Source organism: Chinchilla lanigera, unplaced genomic scaffold (genome assembly GCF_000276665.1).
Source record: "Chinchilla lanigera isolate Chin_1 unplaced genomic scaffold, ChiLan1.0 scaffold00018, whole genome shotgun sequence".
NCBI lineage: Eukaryota > Metazoa > Chordata > Mammalia > Rodentia > Chinchillidae > Chinchilla > Chinchilla lanigera.
Window position 1 is genome coordinate 27,548,587 of NW_004955419.1, and position 20,070 is coordinate 27,568,656.

General features: G+C 42.1%; 2 protein-coding genes across 3 annotated transcripts in view; one reads left to right on the forward strand and one right to left on the reverse strand.

Annotated features, from left to right (window-relative positions):
- Anp32b (acidic (leucine-rich) nuclear phosphoprotein 32 family, member B) overlaps positions 1–4,492 on the reverse strand; it is an 81,540-nt gene extending 77,048 nt beyond the window's left edge. The window contains exon 1 of the mRNA XM_005382838.2: positions 4,358–4,492. Coding sequence (XP_005382895.1) covers positions 4,358–4,477 — 120 coding nt within the window. The 5' untranslated portion in view covers positions 4,478–4,492. The remainder of the gene's footprint in view (positions 1–4,357) is intronic.
- LOC102020012 (chromosome unknown open reading frame, human C9orf156) lies at positions 4,454–19,831 on the forward strand. Of its 2 annotated transcripts, none has more exons than XM_013513222.1 (5): positions 4,454–4,547; positions 7,339–7,513; positions 10,125–10,282; positions 14,272–14,931; positions 19,505–19,831. In XM_013513222.1, exons 1-5 carry the CDS (start codon positions 4,472–4,474, stop codon positions 19,744–19,746), a joined length of 1,311 nt encoding a protein of 436 aa, XP_013368676.1. In that variant the 5' UTR covers positions 4,454–4,471; the 3' UTR covers positions 19,747–19,831. The 2 variants fall into 2 exon arrangements, with proteins under 2 accessions (XP_013368676.1, XP_013368677.1); XM_013513223.1 differs by having other exon boundaries at positions 14,272–14,712.
- Positions 19,832–20,070: the final 239 nt, after the last annotated feature.

Genomic DNA, 20,070 nt, shown 5'->3' on the forward strand with positions numbered 1-20,070 from the left:
ATATTGGGAGGATTTGCACAGGTGAGAACAGCAGCATTACTGTATGTGAACCAGAGATATGTGGGTTCAAGGTGTGCTCAAATGAACTGCATGCAACTATAATTAAAGTGGGGTCCATATGGAACAGTTGGCTTGCATGCTATAAAACTTTCATTACAGAGCTAATCTATTTTTAGGAGTGTAGAGAATTTTACATACCTAGGAAGCGTATCATTTGTTAGATAACAAGAAAGTAAAACTTTTACACAATAAAGTGGCAGTTTTCATATTTTAGAAACATTCATTTGGAGGTAATGGTCAAGATGACAATGACAAGAGACCAGAAGCAGGAATAAGAACTATTCTAGGCAGAAAGATGTCTGAAACCTCCTTTGGTATTTTGATTGTTTTAAATTTTCATTCTACTATTATAGGGGACTAAGAGTAAAGAAGATTTTTACGAGTAAAGTTTCATTCAGCAAGGACATAACTACACAAGCTCTCCACATAAGCTTTGTGCTAGATACTAGCCTACACAGAAGTAGATCCCAGTCCCTCTTGCATTCATAGTATGCAACAGTGGTTCTTTCAACCCGCATGGTACGTAAGATTTATTGGGGAGGATTTAAAAAATACAGATGCCCATTCTGCTTCCCTGGCAATTGATTCCCCTATCTTGAGCAACAACCAGGAATAAGTATACTTACTTTTGAACTTTTTATCTTTTGGTTCTTTTGAGGCAGGGTCTCACTATGTAGTGCAGGCTGACCTTCAACTCACTTATGTAGCCCAGGCCGGACGCAAACTCATGGCAATCCTCTGCCTCAGCCTTCTGAGTGCTGGGATTACAGGTGTGTGCCACCACACCCAGCTTGAATTTTTTAAAATAATCTTTGTTTTTTGAGAAATAGCTTTAGAATTATAGAAAAGTTGTAAAGATAATACAGAAGTTCCTTATCTCTTTCACCTAGTTTGTCCTAATGTTACACCTCACATAACCATGATTCACTTGTCAAACTAAGTAAACTACATTACCATTAATTAAACTACAGACACTATTTAGTTTTCACTAGTTTTTCCACTGATCTCTTTCTCTACTTCAAGATATAACACAAGATGCAGCACTGCCTTTAGAACATATTTTATTTTAAAAGCTCTCTGGATGATTCTCATCTTTACTCTAGGGTTCAAAACACTAGTATAGTGGGGAAGTTACAATGCTGTTTCCCTCCTATTTGCTACCCTCCTCAGGATGTATTTATTATGCAATGATTACTTACATCCTACAATGCTCAAGTGACATATTGAGGGAAGAACCACCCTAGAATAGATGATTCCTTACCTCTGGATGACACTTCACTATGTCTGCTTCTGCATACCCCACTGAATTTAATCAACATGAAAGGCTGTGCAATAGGCTGGGCAGTGATTACTACTCCCATTTTACAGACAAGCTAACAACCTCAGAGAAGCTGAGCACTCCCCCAGAGTCACATCTGACTTCCTTTCATGATGATGCTCCATCTTAGAATGCTTCTGTCTCAATTTTACCTGCCAGAGGGGATTAAGACTACAGACAAGAGTTGAGTGAAATTGAGCCGGGAGTGGTGGCACACGCCTGTAATCCCAGCACTCGGGAGGCTGAGGCAGGAGGATCATTGGGAGTTCGAGGCCAGCCTGGGCTACAAAGTGAGCTCAAGGCCAGCCTGAACTACATAGGGCGACCCTGTCTCAAAAAGACAAAAAAAAAACAAAACAACAAAAGAACACGAATGCTTTCAAAAAAAAAAAGAGTTGAGTGAAATCTGAAGTTCTAATAGTGTCTTGTGAAGATGAACCTTAAGAGATTTCCATTTGCGCTATCTGCACAAAGGTGAAAAAGATGGGGGAGTAGATGGAAAGAGGAATATAGTACATTGAGGGAAGCAGACTCTTCTCTGCATTTTAGATCCCCTTTGACCTGTTCTCTTCCCCTACTTCCTGCACACACAACATCTGCATTTTTTCATCACTCTCATCCAAATACCAATGTGCATTTAATTTTTTCCAGTTTTCTTCATGGTTTAGAACCTTTCAGTTATAGAATTATAAATCCTGCATGAAGCCAGGTGTAGTGGTGCATACCTGTAATGTTAGCACCCTGGGAAGCTGAAGCAGAAGGATCAAATTCAAGGCCAGTGTGGGCAACTTAGTGACTTAGCAAAACCATGTCTCAGAATAAAAAAGGGCTGGGGGCTGGGGATATAGCTCAGTAGCACAGTGCCTACCTGGAAAGTGCAAGGTGCAAGGTCTTGAGTTCGATTCCCAGTACAATAAATAAATAAATAAATAAATTTAAAAAAAGGCCTCAGGATATAGCCCAGTTCAAGGGCTCTGGGTTGAGTCCACAGTACCCTCCCCACAGACACACACAAGAAAAAGGGGGAAATATACTGCTAGAATCCATGTAATATTTTGTGCTGCCATCTTCTCATGGTAGGTGTGATGGTTGCTTTTAGAAATCTGTGAACCCTAACATATTACATCGAAAATGATGTGTAATAAGGTCAAACCTGAGCCTTAATTCTCAAAATGGTACTCATTCAAATGAGGTTAAGAATCACTCTACTGAGGGGTACATCTTAAAGCACCACAGGCTGATGACCATTTGTACCACAACTGTTTAGTTTTTTGTTTTTTTTTTTTGAGACAGGCTCTTGCAATGTAGTCCAGGCTGGCCTCAAACTCACAGCGATCCTCCTGCCTCAGCTTCCTGGAGTGTTGGGGTCACAGCTGTGCACCACCTGTGATACCTTTTTTTAAAAGGTAAAATCCTCTGAAAGTAGTAACTTGAATAGCACTTTTATTTTTGTTCTATTTTACAGTACTTAGGATTGAACCCAAGGAGGCCCGAGCAACATCCCCAGCGCCCACCTTTCGTAACAGGGTTCACTAGGGGAACAGATCCCAGCCTCTTATGATCCTCCAATGCAACCTCCAGAATAGTTGGAATTACAGGCTTGGGGCCACCGTGCCCCAGTTACCCTATGGGCTACACAATGAGTTCAGGACCAGCCTGAACTACAAATTGAGACCCTGTCTCAAAAAAAAAAAGTATCAATCTATTTCATTTGTGTCTCCACGTCTGCTTTGAGTTTCAGTCTTTGTCATGGTTGGTAATTACTGTTTTTGTGTGATCATCAAACGCCTTCCACACCTTCCGGGACAAAACATCTCTTCAACATTAGACTCTCCATGAGTGAAAAGATACCATCACTCTCAACAGCAGCATCTAGTGGCAAGCGCGGACATTTCCGCCCAGTTTTACAAGTGTACTTGTTACACAAGGATTCTTGTTTCTCCTGCTGAACAGAACTGGTCCTCCTAAAAGCAAAACAGTGGCAGTTCTTTGCAAATTTCCTGTAGAAAAGAACTGCCATAGGACAAGATATTAATATAATCGGTTAGTATTTTTTAAAAATTCACAATCTGCTATTTAACTTCTGTCTCCTACTGGCGGTTACTTTCTGCTAGTGACCTACTATTGGTCAGTGATAATGAACAGACTAGAGACAAGTTTCCATGGTCGGTAAGCCTTTTAATCTGTGGATTTGTACGGACTTTGCCTAATTTATATTACAGGTAATTTTTTTTTTCTTCTCAACCAACACCATAAATACCTAGAAACAGAATTACGTATACAGAGAAACGATACTGGTGAGAGGGCCTTACAATTAAGTAGGTAAAGGATGGGCTATCGGCGCAGAGACGACTGTCACTGCGAGGGATGAAACAATCCTTTTCGTGGGCTTTCAACTTTTCAGAAGTGCTGGGAAATCATGACAATCTTCTCGACGTGCACACTGACTCATAATTTTCCCCTCGCTTCAGTTCCGGTTAAGTATGTGTGCAGTACATGAAACAGTCCCCATTCCTAAAGCCCTAGCCTTGGGTGGGGGCTCCCTTGACAACATCGATCACCCTTGAAATAAGATTTACCGCGGATTCTTTTCTTACTACAGGAAAAACGAGCATACAGAGGAGTATAAATAATCACCTCTAGTCCCACCACCCAAGAGAACTGCAAACATTTAACATCCACTGTTTCTGCTGTGTGGTGATTGTATATACGCATCCTTTTTTCAAAACAAACACAACAAAACAAAACAGGGTCATTCTTTGGGACTGCAGGTGGTTTATGACTGATTCGTGAGACGTCTTTGCGGGTTAAATTTCCAGCCACGCGTCCGCCTCCGCACAAAGCGCGGGAACTCAGGGCTGTAGGTTGCTGCAGCAACTGAACATTGGGCTGCAGAGACGACCACTGGGAAGGAGCGACGTCCCAAGAGACCCCAGGAGCCCCAACACAGACCTCAGGGGGACCCGCGGCGCCACTTACCGCGCCCACCGTAGGACCGCGCCACCTCGTCAGCGCTGCTACGGCGCAGGCGCGGGGTATGGAGAGCGGAAACGGAAATCCGGAAGCGTGGGGTGCGCCTCGGCGACTGCAGCCATGCATCGCTTGGAAGAGCCCGGGCCTCGCCCCACAGCGACCCCGTGCGGGTGCGTGAAGCCGACCTTGGAGACAGGTAACTTTCAGGCAGTTGGCAGTGCCGCACTCAGGAGAGGCATAGGCCTAGGCGGCTGACTTTGGTGCTAAAAGAAATGTGAAAGGCGAGATTTTGAACTAACGTGCGACCTTGGCCGACTTGCGGCAGAGGTACGGGTCACGTATTCCGGCGACCACGTGATACGTTCTAGGCGAGCGGGATGACGTCACCCCGCTTGTCCTGGTCTCAGACCTAGACTGAGCTGTGAGCTAGTCTTGGCACAGTGGCTTTGACGCGTGTGGTGTAATGACTTTTTTGCCTAAAGAGTTCTTTCTGCTATAGGGGAGACAGGATGTGTAAAGCTGGCATCGTGCTAAGAATTAAATCCTGTGAGAGAGGGAGGCTATGATTTGGGAAATGAGGGAGAAGGAAAGTTGTGGGGAGACAAAGTGGTTTTACACTGGCCTTGAAAGATAGGCACATTTTGCGCGTTTTAACTACCCCTTTTCATAGTGAACAAAATATATTAATTTTAGGAAATAGAGGAAGCAAAGGGGAAAAATAGCTCACCATCCACCCTGAGAAAACCACTGATAATATCTTGCTATTTAAGTGGCCCACGTGTTCATTGTGTACACATTGGGAAAATGAGAGAATGGTTTTGTAACATTTAAAAATATGTATTTTACTAAGATCTTTTCACGGCAATGAACTTTAAGGGATGGTATATGCTATTTTGTTTTAGATATATGCTGTAATATAGTTAACCAGTTCCCTATTTGTTGATCATTTATATAATTGCTAGTTATCATCGTTTGCAATGAAAGTTCTTAACACCAAAGTTTTTGATTACGTTCTGGTTTTTGTTTTTGTTTTGGTATGAGGAATTGAACTCAGGGCCTCGTGCTTGCCAGGCAGACACTGTGCCGCTGAGCTATCTTCTCGGCCCATTTTTGTTTGTTTTTTCTTTTTGAGACAGGATCTCGCCATGCAGTTCAGGCTGGCCTTGAGCTCACTTTGTAGCCCAGGCTGGTCTCAAACTCAAAATGATCCTCCTTTCTCAGCCTCCCAAGTGCTGGGGTTACAGACGTGTGCCACCATGCCTGGCTGTATATGTTCTGTTAAATTTAAATTTCGTAGAAGTTGGTATTACCTGGTTAAAGATTTTGCTCGTTTTTTAAAAAATGTTTACCGGCCAGGGATACAGCTCAGTAGCGCAGCGCCTGCCTGGCAAGTGCGAAGTCATGAGTTCCATTCCCCGTACCAGAAAAAAAAAAAAGTTGCACAATCCCAGATTGCAGGTCCAATATTTTGAAAAGCAGGAGCCGAGGCTCAGAGACTTTTAGAGCTTGAGGCGGGTTACAATTGGAGAGAAACTTGAATCCAGGCTAAGAAAAATGGAAGTTTGTCAACAATGGAGAAGATAGAAAGTTTAGAAAACAGCGCACCACAAGGAACTCCAGGAGCGTGGAGGATTTGTTCTAGTTATTTTGGCAGGGGGAGGAACCTGTGGTGGGTAAGCAAAGTATAACAAAGGTAATTTAATAGACCAGGCACAGATGAAAAGAACCTGAACTTTCAGAGCAACACCTGTACATAAGCTTTGTGTTTAAAAACTTGTATTAATAATTTGTGAAGTGTTTTCTTAGTAGACAGTTAACATAGTTGTAATGTTACTAAAATGAGGAAAAAGCCTGCATGGGCCTTAAAAATCACTCCTTTGTGAGTACTTTCGTTTGTATTAGGTTCCTTCCTCTTTATAGCTTTGAAAGTAGGTGTTACTATCCGTGTGTGTGTGTGTGTGTGTGTGTGTGTGTGAGTGAAATGGGGAGAGGAGAGACAGACAGGATTTTGCTGTATAGTATAGATCGACCTTGAACTCACTATGTAGCCCAGACTGGCGATGAATTCATGGTGCTCCGCCTTCCTCAGCCTCCCTTGTTCTGGGGTTATAGGTATGCACCTGGCTCCCTGTTTTGTACACAGGGAAACACATTCAGACAGGCAAGCTAGTTTTGCCCAAAGGCACATAGCTGATATAGTGGCCCTGAATTGTTAGCTTTTTTTTTTAATCTCCTGACACCAGTCTGAACCCTCCTAGGCTTCTCTGAGGAACCACTTTTCCCCCTTCCTATGTGGTTCTCATGCCAGTACTGCTCTGGCATACCTGTGCTTCTGTCTCTCCCTTTGTAAAACCCTTTAGCTGTTGCTTTACTTGTGCATCTCTGTCTGGAAATCCTTGAGGGCAGGAACTGGTTTGTTCTTTCTTGTACCCTACCCACATTGTACGAGTTTACCAATTGGTAGGCCCACTGACTTGTTGTTATTGTTTGTTTGTATGGGATATGAGGCAAGAGAAAGAGGATCAGAATTTCCCTGTATGGATACTCTCAGGCCCCTGCTTCACATAACATTTATATTCGGAAATTATTAAGCATTTATATTTCATAGCATTTATTATCCCAAGGAGTGCACAGAGAATATAGAAATGGGTTCCAGAAGAGTTCAGGTGTCCATATTATGTCATCTCTTCAAAGAACTTAATAAGTCCCTTGTGAAATACAGTGGAAAAAGTTAGCTATAAATTCAGAATGTGATGGGCACAGTGATGCATGCGTTGTAGTTACCACACTCAAGAGGCTGAGGCCAGGAGTTCCAGGCCATCCTGGCGACATAGGGAGACCCCATCTCAAAGCAAACTGATAAAAAAAAATAGTTACATAATACCTACTACTGTAGATTTAAAACTGAAAGGAGTGCATTAGAGAAAACATTTTTTTTACATCTTTGACCTTTTGACTAATGATTTCTTATCTAATGTCTTCTGTAGGGAATCTTTTAACTGAGCCAATAGGCTACTTGGAATCCTGTTTCTCAGTCAAGAATGGAACTCCGCGGCAGCCATCCATTTGTAGCTATTCCCGGGCCTGTTTGAGGATTAGAAAGAGCATCTTTAATAATCCTGAACATTCCTTGATGGGTTTAGAACAGTTTTCTCACGTTTGGTAAGTTATTTTTATAATTAAAAATGGTACTTTGGGCCAGAACTTGCCCCAGTTAAAGGCAGCTTTGGAGTCTGCCATTCATACCACCCTTGGCTGTCGTATAGCATTCTCATACTGCACTTGTGCATGTGGTTGTCTGCATCATTTGAACACCTTCAGGAAAGAGTGGATCCACGGAGGGGATGTGCTTCATTTGCAGTTGTTTGTAGTTGTGAGGAATCCTTTTTGTTGAGCTGAAAATGTAGACCTCCACGATTCTGCCCGTGGGTTATTATGCTAGCCCTAAGAGGAAGAGTCCTCAGTCTATAGCCTGTGGACCAAATATGGCATACTGCGTGCTTTTGTACATTAGTTTTATGGGACCCCAGCCATGTCCATTTGTGTATGTACTGTCTGAGGCATGCACATTTATTTATGTATTGTGTGTGCTTGGTATTGTGCAACCCTGCCACAGTAGCAGAGTTCAACAGTTAAGAGTAGTGAGTGGTCTCAATCCTAAAATACTTCTGATCTTTTACAGAAAAAGGTTGTAGACTCATGCTCTAGACTTGGGAAGAATGAAGTGTACTCTTCCTAAAAGACAAGAGACCTTAGAAATCTAGGTACTACTCACTATGATATGGAATTCTGTCCGTTTTTCCTCACCCTTAACATTAGTAGTCCGAATTGGTCTCATTTTACTGGTGGAGACCTCAAATTAGATTGAGTTTATTCTGAAATAGGTTTAAAAAAAATGAAATAGGTTTTCATGTTAATTAGAATATAGGTAGATTAGAAAAGCATGAGTGGTCTGACCTAGTCTGTATGATGTTGATTGAGTTACATAAGTTAAAAAACATTATTTGTATGAAAGGTGTATTCAGAAGTATACAGAGATTTTTACTTACCCCTTCTATTTTTTCTTCTCATCCTTACCCCTCAACGCTCTTCAGAGGTTATAATTGTTAACAGTTTGATATATTTCATACCAACCTATTTTCTTCTTTCTTTTTTCCCTTTTTAATACACATAAAAGCTTATATATTCACATTTAGAGTGGATGTTGATTTTAAAAATGGAAGATGCTTTCTTCACTTAACACTGTATATTGTGGAGAGCCTCCATGGTTGTACATACAGATTTACCTTTTTTTCTTTGGTGAGACCAGGTCTCACTACGTAGCGCAGGCTGGCCTTGAATTGGCTTATGTAGCCCAGGCTGGCCTTGAGCTCCTCCTGCCTCAGCCTCCTGAGTGCTGGGATTATAGGCTTACAGGTGTGCACCACCATGCCTGGCCTTTTTTTTTTCTCTTTAATAGCTGTCTGTTGTTGCAAAATATAGATGTACCATCATTTGACCACACATCTAGCACTGTTTTGCTCTAAAATGAACAAATTTAAACAACAGTGTATGTCCTCCCCAAAACAATATGTTATTAGCGTTTTACATTTTTGACTAATGGGGTAAAACAGCTTTTTGTTTTTTGGGTTAATTTCTTAATTATTAATGAGGCCTAACATCTTTTGATATGATTCTTAGGTATTTGTAATTCTTTTATGTGTTGTCTGTTTATTTTCTTTGCTTAGTATCCTGTATTATACTGTATTGTCCTTTACTTGAAGAAAACATCTCCTTTACTTGTGGGGGGAGGGTACTAGGGGTTGAACCCCAGGGCCTTTGCTCTGAGCTATATTCCTAGACGTTTTTCTTTTCTTTCTTTCTTTCTTTTCTTTTCTTTTTTTTTTTTTTTTGAGACAGGATCATGCTATGCAGTTCAGGCTGGCCTTGAATTAACTGTGTAGCCCAGCCTGGCCTTGAACTCCTGGCTATCCTACTGTCTCAGCCTCCCAAGTGTTGGGATTATAGGTGTGTGCCACCACACCCAGCTTCCCAGCCCTTTTGTGTTTTGGGATAAGAGTCTCACCTAAATGCTAAATTGTCAAGGCTGGGCTCAAATTTTTCATCCTCCTGCCTCAGCCTCTCAGAGTGCTAGGATTACAGACAAATGCTACCACACTCAGCTTTACTTAGTGATTTATGTGGAAGTAATTTGTATGCCACAGATATTAACCCACTGCATATAGCAGAATTTCCTCTTAGTTGACATTTTGTAGTAAGAAATTTAATGATTTCAAATATGTTATTATTTTTGTTTATGGCTTCTTGATTTTGTATCTTGTTTTTTTTTTTTTTTTTTTGTTTTGTTTTTTTTTTATTTTGTATCTTGTTTAGGAAGGCCTGGTCAAATTATTTAATATTTCTGAGCTTCGTTTTCCTTATCCTTAAGAAGGGGGATAAATTATACTTCTTAAGATTATTAACAAAATTACATGACATAAGTATAAAAATGTCTAGCATACTGCTTGGCAAACAACATGTACTTAGTATTGTTTGTTCAGGCACGTGACAAATGCCTGTTAAGTTTGTACTGGATGTCAGTCATTGCCTTAGATACAAATTTGTAGAGATGTCTCTCTTCCTTCAAGGAAGGGTAATGGTTTTATTTTCTGCCTAATTCCATTAAAAACATTTTTTCTGTTAATTTGTGAGGGATGGCATTTCCCACCCCAAAATCATTATAATAAAATATCTTATACTTCTTTCACTCAGTGGTTTGATTTACTTTCTGTAGGATTTTGTTTGTTTTTCACAAAAATGGCCATTTGAGCTATAAGGCAAAAGTGCAGCCCCCTAGGCTGAATGGTGCAAAGATTGGAGTGTTTTCTACAAGGAGCCCTCATCGCCCCAATGCAATAGGACTGACTCTGGCCAAACTGGAGAAGGTAGAAGGTAACTCATTTCATTTCATTTTATCTTATTTTTCTTGCTCCAGAAAGTTTTGTAAAATCAGCACAGCATTCCTTGCTAGCTGCTGTTCATATGAACACCAGGGATATTAACTCTTGAGACTCCCCAGACGTTGAGGAAGAACTGATGACTGAAAGAATATTAGCATTGAAAACTTTTTTTTTTTTGTCTTTTAGAGACAGGGTCTCCCAGTGCAGTTCAGGCTGGCCTTAAGCTCACTTTGTAGCCCAGGCTGGGCCTTGAACTCACAACAGTCCTCCTGCCTCAGCCTCCCGAGTGCTGGGTGAAAACTTTTTAAGAAGTATATTCTCACAGGATGCTCAGAGTTTATCATTCATGTGATCAAAGCAAACAGTTTATCATTCATGTAGCCAAGGCAAACATGGTAACACATGCCTGTAATCCCAGTACTGTGGGAGGCTGAGGAGGATTGCAAGTTTGAACTCAACATGAGCAATTTAGCACTTAGTGATACTGCAGCAAACGGAAACACTGAGATGTCACGCAGGATTTGGGTGCAGATTTATTAATGTTGATGGACCTGACTGGGACTCATTCCCAAAGTGTCAGGTCCCAATCTCTGGTAGTCTAGGGCTTATATGAGATTTGCAAGCAGGAAGTAGAGAAGCAGAGTATTGGCGGTTATTGGTTGGTTACATCTTATCTCCTTATCACTGATTGGCCTAAAGGAAAATTATATCATATAGGCAAGTTTAAAGTCTGGGCAAGCTCAGAGTTACAGGAAACGCTTGGTTGAGGTAACATATGGGTTGAGAATGGAGTCAGTTAGATAAGGGAAATACACACTTGGTGCTGTAAAACAAATCTGATCAGGAATAGCTAGTTGCAGACTGGCATAGGACCTCAGAAACAACAATTTAACTATTTTCCTCTTCAGTGAGACCCTGTCTTAAAATAAAAAAGGCCTAAGGATGTAGCTCAGTGTGAATTTCTTGGGTTCAAGCACCAGTATCACAAAAATAGATAAATAATACAAAAGGGCTGAGGATGTAATGCAATTGTAGAGTACTTGCCCACCATGCAGAGGATCTGGATTCAATTCTCAGCAGCTCAAAGAAAAAAAAATTAGTAACCAAATTTTCTTAGAGTTGGAATATGGTATATACAAAGTGCTTTTTAAAAAGTGGATTCTTCCTAATGTAACACACAGTAACTAGCTGTACTTGCAGGTGTGGTATGGCACAGTGGGGTATCCTTTCTTCCTTGCAGCCTTGAGGAAATTGATACTGTGACTGCAGTGCAGCCATCAGCTGTGTTGTGGGGCAGGGCTGTGGGATGAAGCACACTGAAGAGTTACACATCTGGGAGAATCAGCACTCTGGTAGGCTGAGAGGAGGCGCACAAGTTGGAAGCCAGCTTGGGCAACTTAATATGAGCCTGTCTCAAAATAAAAAATAAAATGGAATGGGAGTGTATCTCAGTTGTAAGTGCCCTTGGGTTCAATCCCCAGGACCAGGAAAGGGTGGAGGTGGGGAGGGGGACTGAACATCTGTTAGACTGTAAAAGTGCCTATGTAGACTAGCAAGCTAGTTAACTGCATGTTCCTATGTAGCCAACAAATTTTTAGAGAGCTTCCCATTCTTAAATCACTCTGACCCAATAAGTGTATTTATTGGAGAGGTGAAGGATAAAATAGCAGGTAGTTTAGAAGTTTGCTTTAGCTTGAAGGATCTTCCCTGTCAGACTCCATTGGAGGTGTTTGTTTGTTTTTTTTTTTCAATTTGTTTTTTTTTTGGTATTGAAGATTTTATAAGACAAAAATCTATAAGAATACTCTTTCAGAGCATTAGACTCTACACAGATTTTACTTTTTATTTTTGTAGAACTTAAAACTCCTGTGCTGGACTCTAACCAACACAATAGGTTTTAGGTAGGTAGGAAATTCACTAGCTGGTCCATCCACCTTATCAGTGTGTGACAGCTTACTAAATTAGATACCTGTGTGGAGAAATTTTATCATTCGTGCAACCTGTACATATTTTCTACCATTGAATATGCACCAGGTAGTGTTTGAGGTGCTAGGTGCTAGATACTGTGGTAATCAAATCAGGTAAAAATCCTTGGTCTGAACAACTTTAAATTTTGTTGGGAGAGGTCAAATCAGAAAAGGTGAAAGAACAAGCACAAAAATCAATTATAAATAATGTGGAAATGGAAAAGGGAATGATTCCTTTCCTACCCATGGGAAGGGGTCATAGCTGACAACCCTATAACAGAAAACAGGTTAACAAGAAAAAGTATAGTAAACCTGGTGAGGTGTTGGTAGTACATAACTGTGATTTTACCTACATGGGTGGCTGAGGCAGGATGATCACAAGTTCAAGGCCAATCTGGGTAATTTAGTGAGACCCTATCTCAAAATAAAAAATGAAAAGGGCTGTGGATATAGCTTAGTGTTCTTAGTGTTCTCCGGTACCAGAAAAAAAAAATTTATTAAAGTGTCAGGGAAAAATCACAGCATGGGAGTCATATACAAAGATACAAGTCTCCCCATGAGCTCTTACCTATGCTACAGTGCCTTTTATTTTCCTCCAGACATTGTTAGGTATAATCTATCATTTATAAAGTCCAAACTCATCTTTCTGAAGTTCCAGGCTCATTAACAGTATGCATGTTTTAGAAATCAGGGTCTGTGAGTAGTCATGTTTTTCTTAAATGAAGACAGAATCAAATGTGACCACATGAAGTTTTTCAGTTCTTGGTTGGTCCATTTTCCATGGATCATGTTAGTAGACTCTATACCAGTAGTAGGAAGTGGACAGTATCTGTCCAAGTGGGACAACAGGAGACTTGTCCTTAATATTTTTTTGTTTGTTTGTTTGTTTTTGTTTTTTTGTTTTGGTTTTTTTTCTGGTACCGGGAATTGAACTCACGACCTTGCGCTTGCCAGGCAGGCGCTGTGCCGCTGAGCTAAATCCCCAGCCCCTCTTAATATTTGATAATGGTGATTTGTTTGCTGATTACTTTTGTTTAAGTCTTGTTGAATTTATTTCGGTTGCTGTATAGTAAATTACCAAAAGTGCATCAGTTTATCATTGCACATTAATGATGTATCTGGAACATTGCTATCTTTCTGTGGGTCAGGAGGATGAGCTCACTAGAGAATCCACAACCAAACTCACTTTATACCACTACTTCCTGGTAGGTGTAGGACTGAGGGTCTCAGGTGTTTGCTAGCGTTGGCTGGAGATCACCTTCTACTCCTAAAGGCTGCCTATACCTCCCAGAGGCAACTTGCATTTCCTTGCTACATGGCCCTTCCACCATGCCTGCTTATGTCCTCTGGTTTTAGGGAAAGTCTCTCAAGCGAGTCCTCTTGCTAGTACTGGTCTTACATGGAAACCTCATCACTGGAGGGCATCACAGTACTTTTGCCATATTCTGTTGGTTAGAAGTAAGTTCCGTTCAAAAGAAGGGACTGCACAAGGGCATGAGGTGGAAATCAGTGGGGCCACCTAGAGTCTGCTTGCCTCAGTGGAAACTCTCATTGGTCCTTCAGTGATACATTGAGGACTGTCCTGTTCCTGGACAATTAGAGGCACCAGTAATACAAAGATGAGTGGACTCCACCCATGCTTACTGTAGGGACAGAGACTGGGCAGGCCGTTGCTATTTCATGTGAAGAGGACTCTAGCAGAGGTTTGTACGCAGGCTGCTCTTTGAGACCCAGAAGGAATGCTTATGTCTGAAAGAGCCAGAAAGGCTTGGCGAAGACATATTTTTTAAGAGTCTTGAAGAGCAGGTAGGAGTTTGGCAGGTAAAGAAGAACTGGTTCCAGCGAGAAAGAAAAGCTTGTGTTGACAGTAGGTGTATAGAGCCCGGTGTATGAGAAGAATGTGAATGAGCTCTGTGAGGCACAAGCAGGCTGTTGGAGAGAGGATTTAGGGTATAATTGTGTCTTCCAATTGTTCTTCACATATATTTTAAAGAGGATTTTGTTCACCTTCTAGGTGGAGCTATATACCTGTCTGGAATTGACATGATACATGGCACACCAGTACTAGACATAAAGCCCTACATAGCTGATTATGACTCACCCCAAAATTTGATGGAACCTTTAGCTGACTTTAATATGCAGAATAACCAGCATAAACCCAAAACTGTGTCCCAGTCTGATGGTAAGACGAATAGCTATGACCAGCAACAGCTGTCAGGATATGATGCAGCACAGCTCTACCAAAGCACGAAAGAGAAACTTAAATGTTGTGAAGACAGAGCTTTAGAAGAAAACGACCTGAAACACAGTGATGCAACAGAAATCCAGCAATGTTTGTCTAGGTGCAGAGAGAGAGCAACGGATCTTGGTGTGGAACCAAGAAGCCATCAGAGTCTGAATGTGGCAGAAGAGAAGATGGGCCCACATGGCCTTGAGAAGACCCCTCAAGAAGAAGGTACAGATAGGAGGCCAAGGAGTGGGGAAGGAGCCCTAGTTGTACAAGGAGACAGTGTGGAGATGCAGCCCATGCCTCATCCCTGTCCGGCCAGGACCAGGATGACTGACAGCATTGTTCCTGCCTGGGTGAAAGAGGCACCCACGGCCCCTTTACAAGTCCGATTTACTCCTCATGCAGAGATGGACCTTCAGCAGCTCAGCTCAGGAGGTACATCAGGTATCCTTGGTCTCTTAGTCCTGAATGAGAAATGAGCTTGTACTCACTGTGAGATTTACCCAGGTGTGGTATTTTTGAGGCCAAGTTATATGGAGTATTTGTGAGTATAAGAAATAAAGAATATAAACCGGTATTTGCGCAATACTAACATATTAGTTAGTATTTTGTTTAACAACAGTTTGATCACAGGTAGTTCTAGGTGCTCAGTAGAGCATTTGCAGAGCATGGTGGCTGCCTCCAGCAGCGGCCATGGTTGGTAGCCCCTTCTCTTCCTGTTATAGTTATTCTCAGAGTTTTTGAACAGGATTCAGAAGCTGAATTGTGCTTGTTCTGTTCTTAGATACACTTAAGTTTCTTCTCTGTTTTATTACCAGACTAGAGAAGTGTTGTGTTTTATTCTGGCCATCAAGTAGCCTTGGCATAGAGGACTCCAGGAACCTACAGGGAGGGCAAGAGTTTCTTTGCACAGAACTTGCCCTGCAAAGACCTAGCGCTACTGACATGTGCTGTCATGAGAGAGGCCATGGGGCCCTTCCTTTGGAGGCCGTTTAACACATGGTTCTTAGCACATGTGATTTGGCTTCCCTGTCATACAGCAGATCCAAGCAGCAGTCTAGAATGATGGAATAAGTTGTTCAGAGGTGCAAACAGTGATGCTAGTAAGAAGCAGCCAATTGCTAAGTAGATGTTAGATTCAAAAAGGTAGAAAGCTGTTCTTGTGTTACAGGGTTAAGAGGCGATGGCCTTATAAAGAAGAAAATCCATTTGTTCTGCGGTTGTTCTCTGCATTGCTTCTGGGTACCAGGTGCTGTTCTAGGCCCTTGGAATATATTAGTGAGCAAAACTGAGCAAAAGATTTTATTTTATTTTATTTTTTACTTATTTAGTTTTTTGTCTTTTTGAGACAGAGTCTCGCTATGCAGTTCAGGCTGGCTTTGAGCTCACTTTGAAACCCAGGCTGCTCTCGAACTTGCAACGATCCTCCTGCCTCAGCCTCCCGAGTGCTGGGATTACAGGCGTATGCCACTATGCCCGGCTAGCAAAAGATTTTAAAAAGAAAACCTGCCTTCCTGAAGCTTGCATTCTAATGGGGTGGAGAGAGACAAACTAAGAGCATAGTAAGCACGCAAATTATGCAAAACATACAGAAACATTATACTTACATGGAGCAGTGTTGGGTATTGGCAGTTTTAAGCAGATGGCAGGAAGAAGTGTCCCGGAAAAGACACATACGAGTAGAGGCCTAAGTGGGGAAAGACGGAGCAAAGCTGTCCAGGAAAAGGACTGGAGGGACAGCCAGTGCTTACCCCAGGACAGAGGGTGTGTGGCATGTGAGAGGCTGCATGGCAGCAGACTGAAGAAAGGCAGAGTGGAAGGAGCAGAGATCAGAGAGGCTGCGGGGAGGGCATGAGAGTTTACAGGCCATTTCACGGACTGGAAGTTGTATCTTGGGGAAGGAGAAAGCAGAGGAACTTGACTTCAGTATTCCCAAAGGTCAGGAGCCATCTCTAATATCAGATCCCTGGCCAGAGCAGACTATAAGTGATTTCTGGACTGTCCAACCTCAGTGGCAGGCAAAAGCAGACTGGAATTTAATTATACAACAAAGCCTTTCATTCCATACCCAGAAAATAAAGTCTTTAGCAACCATAGATGTTAGAATTCCCCCGCTTTAAAAGAAAGGAGAGAATTCAGAAGATTAAGAGGGTGTTTGACTTTTGTCACTCGAACCTGAAGTCGTTGGAATGAAAAAAGAGATCTAAACATTGGGGCCATAGACAAATGCTACAGCTAACTCTGGAGATTTCCCCATATCTTCCTGGCAGGACCAGCCCACCCTCATGCCTTTTGCAGATGAGGAAGAGGCATCCTTCCTTTTTATGGAAGCAGACACCTTTCAGGGTTTAGGCACTGGGGTTAGCCCCCTGTGCCAGCCTGGGCCAAGTACGAGGGCACCACCTGCACCTCTGCATATGCACCCTGGGTATGGGAGCAGTGATGCCACTTGGGGGCTGTGCTTTCTCTCCTTTTTTTTTTTTTTTTTTGTCTTTGCTGTTTCAGCCTCCGGAGTACTGAGATTACAGGCACGGGCCACCACACCCAGCCATCTCATTCTTTACTAAGACTTTATTTATTTATTTATTTTTATTTATTTATTTTTTGTATTTTTGAGACAAGGTCTTGCTGTGCAAGACCGTCTATGAGCTCACTTTGTAGCCCAGGCTGGTTTTGAACTCACAATGATGCTCCTGCCTCAGCCTCCTGAGTGCTGGGATTACAGGCATGCGCCACCACACCTGGCCTAAGACTTTATTTTTTCAATAAAGCTTTTGACTTTAAAATCTTATTTTTGGGCTGGGGTATAGCTCATTGGCATAAGCGCCCGCCTGGCAAGTTCAAGGTCCTGAGTTCGATTCCCAATACCAAAAAAAAAAAAACAAAACTTTATTTTTAAAGTTTTGTTATCAGTGTATACAGTTGATGGGAGGAGGAAGGTCAGCTGGAAAGGATTTTTTGATTGGACAAAGGAGCGCAGCCATAGGCACTTTATGTCACATTTACCCTTGTCTTGTGATTATTGTTTTTTGTTGTTGTTGTTAAACCAGGAATCGAACTCATGACCTCAAGCTTGCCAGGCAGGTGTTTATGCCGCTGAGCTATATTCCTGGCCCTTGTGATTATTGTTGAATGCTACCTACTGTGGAAAGTTACTCAGTCTACAGTGCAATGTCTGAGGTGTCTCAAATATGCTTTATTCATAAAAAGTAGTTAAAAGAAAAAGTATACAGCGTAACTGTAAGACAGGAACTTATTGATAGCAAGCAACAAAATTCAGAGCCAGTTGAGAGAGGAGATAGCTTCAGGATGCTGAGTACCTAGGAGAGGTGAAAGAGGTTGACAGGAGGGAACTAATGCCAGCACAGAAGTTAAGGCAGGAGGTTGGGGCATGTCTTGGTTACTTTTCTCTCATTACTGAGACAAAATACCCAATGCCCAAAATGAAGGAAGGAAAAGTTTATTTAGCTTACAGTTTGTGGAGGTTTCAGTCCATACTTGGCTGGCTCTGAGGCAGAGCAGCACATGGCAGAGGGCAGAATGGGGCTACAGTTCATGGCCACCAAAGGTAGCAAAAGCAGCAGGAGCAAAAGGGAGGAATGGCAGCAAGCAGCCTCTTCCCCTCCCTTAACGTTGTATGCAAACTACCCGCTCCAGGATGGGTGTAGCACTCACACCTGTAATCCTAGCATTGGATCATGGATCAATCACAAATCGTAGAAGCCTGCCCCATGACTGCATGAGGATTTGGGGGGACATGCAGACACAAACCATAACAGGGCAGAAGCAGTGGGTGTTGAAAGGAGAGAGGAATGCTGGTTAGGGTAAGGTCAGAAAATACGGGCAGACTTCCTGGAGGAACAGCAGAGGAGAGAGCGTAAGCTCAGCTAGGGAGGACGAGTGGACAGGAAGTGGAGTACAGGGCATCAGCAGCCATGCAGAGGCCTGGAGTTTCGGCCTGAAACGCTGCTGTGGAGGCCTGAAGTGAACTCCCCTGAGTGGCCTTTTATAATCATTTTATGAGCCAGTCCGTAGAAGAATCCTGTCACCATGTAATTTGGCCTCATTTTTTTTCATCAAAAAATGTACTTCATGGTCTTATATACCAACTTACTTCTGGCTGTAGCCCAGAGTGATTTTTGGCCATTTATAAAAACCAGCTCCACTCGAAGAAAGATAAAGACCCACCACTACTCCAAATGATATTTTGAGTGGGGATGACATTTTTACAATACTGTCTATGTGCTTTTCCAGAAGGGGCTGGCCTTCATTTAGGTGTCTGTCATGTTGTAGCCATAGTTATTATTTTTATTTGTTTTGTTTATATTGTATTTTTAAAAATTGAAGTACATTAAGAATGATGTGAATATGAAAGTTTTTGTTCCTTGACAAGTAAGCATCTGTATATCTCCTTGAAGTATGCACTAGGGTGGAACAGAGTGGCTGGCTCCCTCATGATGCCCTTGAATACTTTCTCTGTGTGCGTCTCCTTTTCTTTTGTCCCAGAGTGTCACCTGTTTTCGTTTGTTAGGGACATGGAGTTACTTGTAACAGTGGGGCTGTGACACTGATGTGCCCTCCCTTCCTTATAATAGTGTTCTAGATAGGCATGGGTTTGGTTCACTTTCTTGTGACTTTTGGAAAGTCCTGGAACTCTTACACATTTATTTCCTTGAGAAGGTATTAAAAAGGTCTACACTGAATATAGAAAAAGTGGCATTTTAGTTGACAGAAAATGAAAGCCCTTTCTCCTAGTTAGGAGACTAATGAAAAATACCAGCATACTTTTTTTGTTCAGTGAAATAAGAATGTAAGGATACACCGGGAAATCTATTGGCAGTAAATACCATTTGAAGGTGACATTCTGTGTAAAACACTGAAAGAGATGCACTGAGTAGATTGCCCACCTCATTCAAGTAATGTGTAAGGAGCCAATCACATTCCATATCTAAGCCCCACTGTCATGACATTTAACCTGCGTGATTTTGAGCAGTAAGCTGAGTTCTTCTCGTTGCAGATGCTGGCCAAGCGTCTTTTAGGTATTTTCGGTCAACAGAGGAAGCAAAGTATGCCATCGAGGCTGTGCTGTCTGCTGATCCCCGCTCAGTGTACCGGCGGAAGCTCTGCCAGGACCGCCTTTTCTACTTCACTGTGGACAGAGCACATATCACTTGCTGGTTTGGCGATGGCTTTGCAGAGGTTCTCAAGATCAAGCTGACCTCTGAGCCTGTGCATACGACTGACCCTAGGGATCCTTGATGTCTCTACGATCTTTTTTTTTTGTCTTTTTGAGACAGGGTCTCACTATGTAGTTCAGGCTGGCCTTGAGCTCACTTTGTAGCCCAGGCTGACCTTGAACTCGCAATGATCCTCTTGCCTCAGCCTCCTGAGTGCTGGGATTACAGCCTGTACCACCACACCTGGCTATATCTCTAGGATCTTAAGGCGCCTCCAACATGTCTTTGAAACAGCCTCATTGGCCTCTGGATTTTTTCTTCAAGCTAATTTTGTGTCTTTGTAGAAAGAAGCAACATTTTATAATTTCACTGTATTGATGGGGGAATGTTCAAAATATTTATTTTA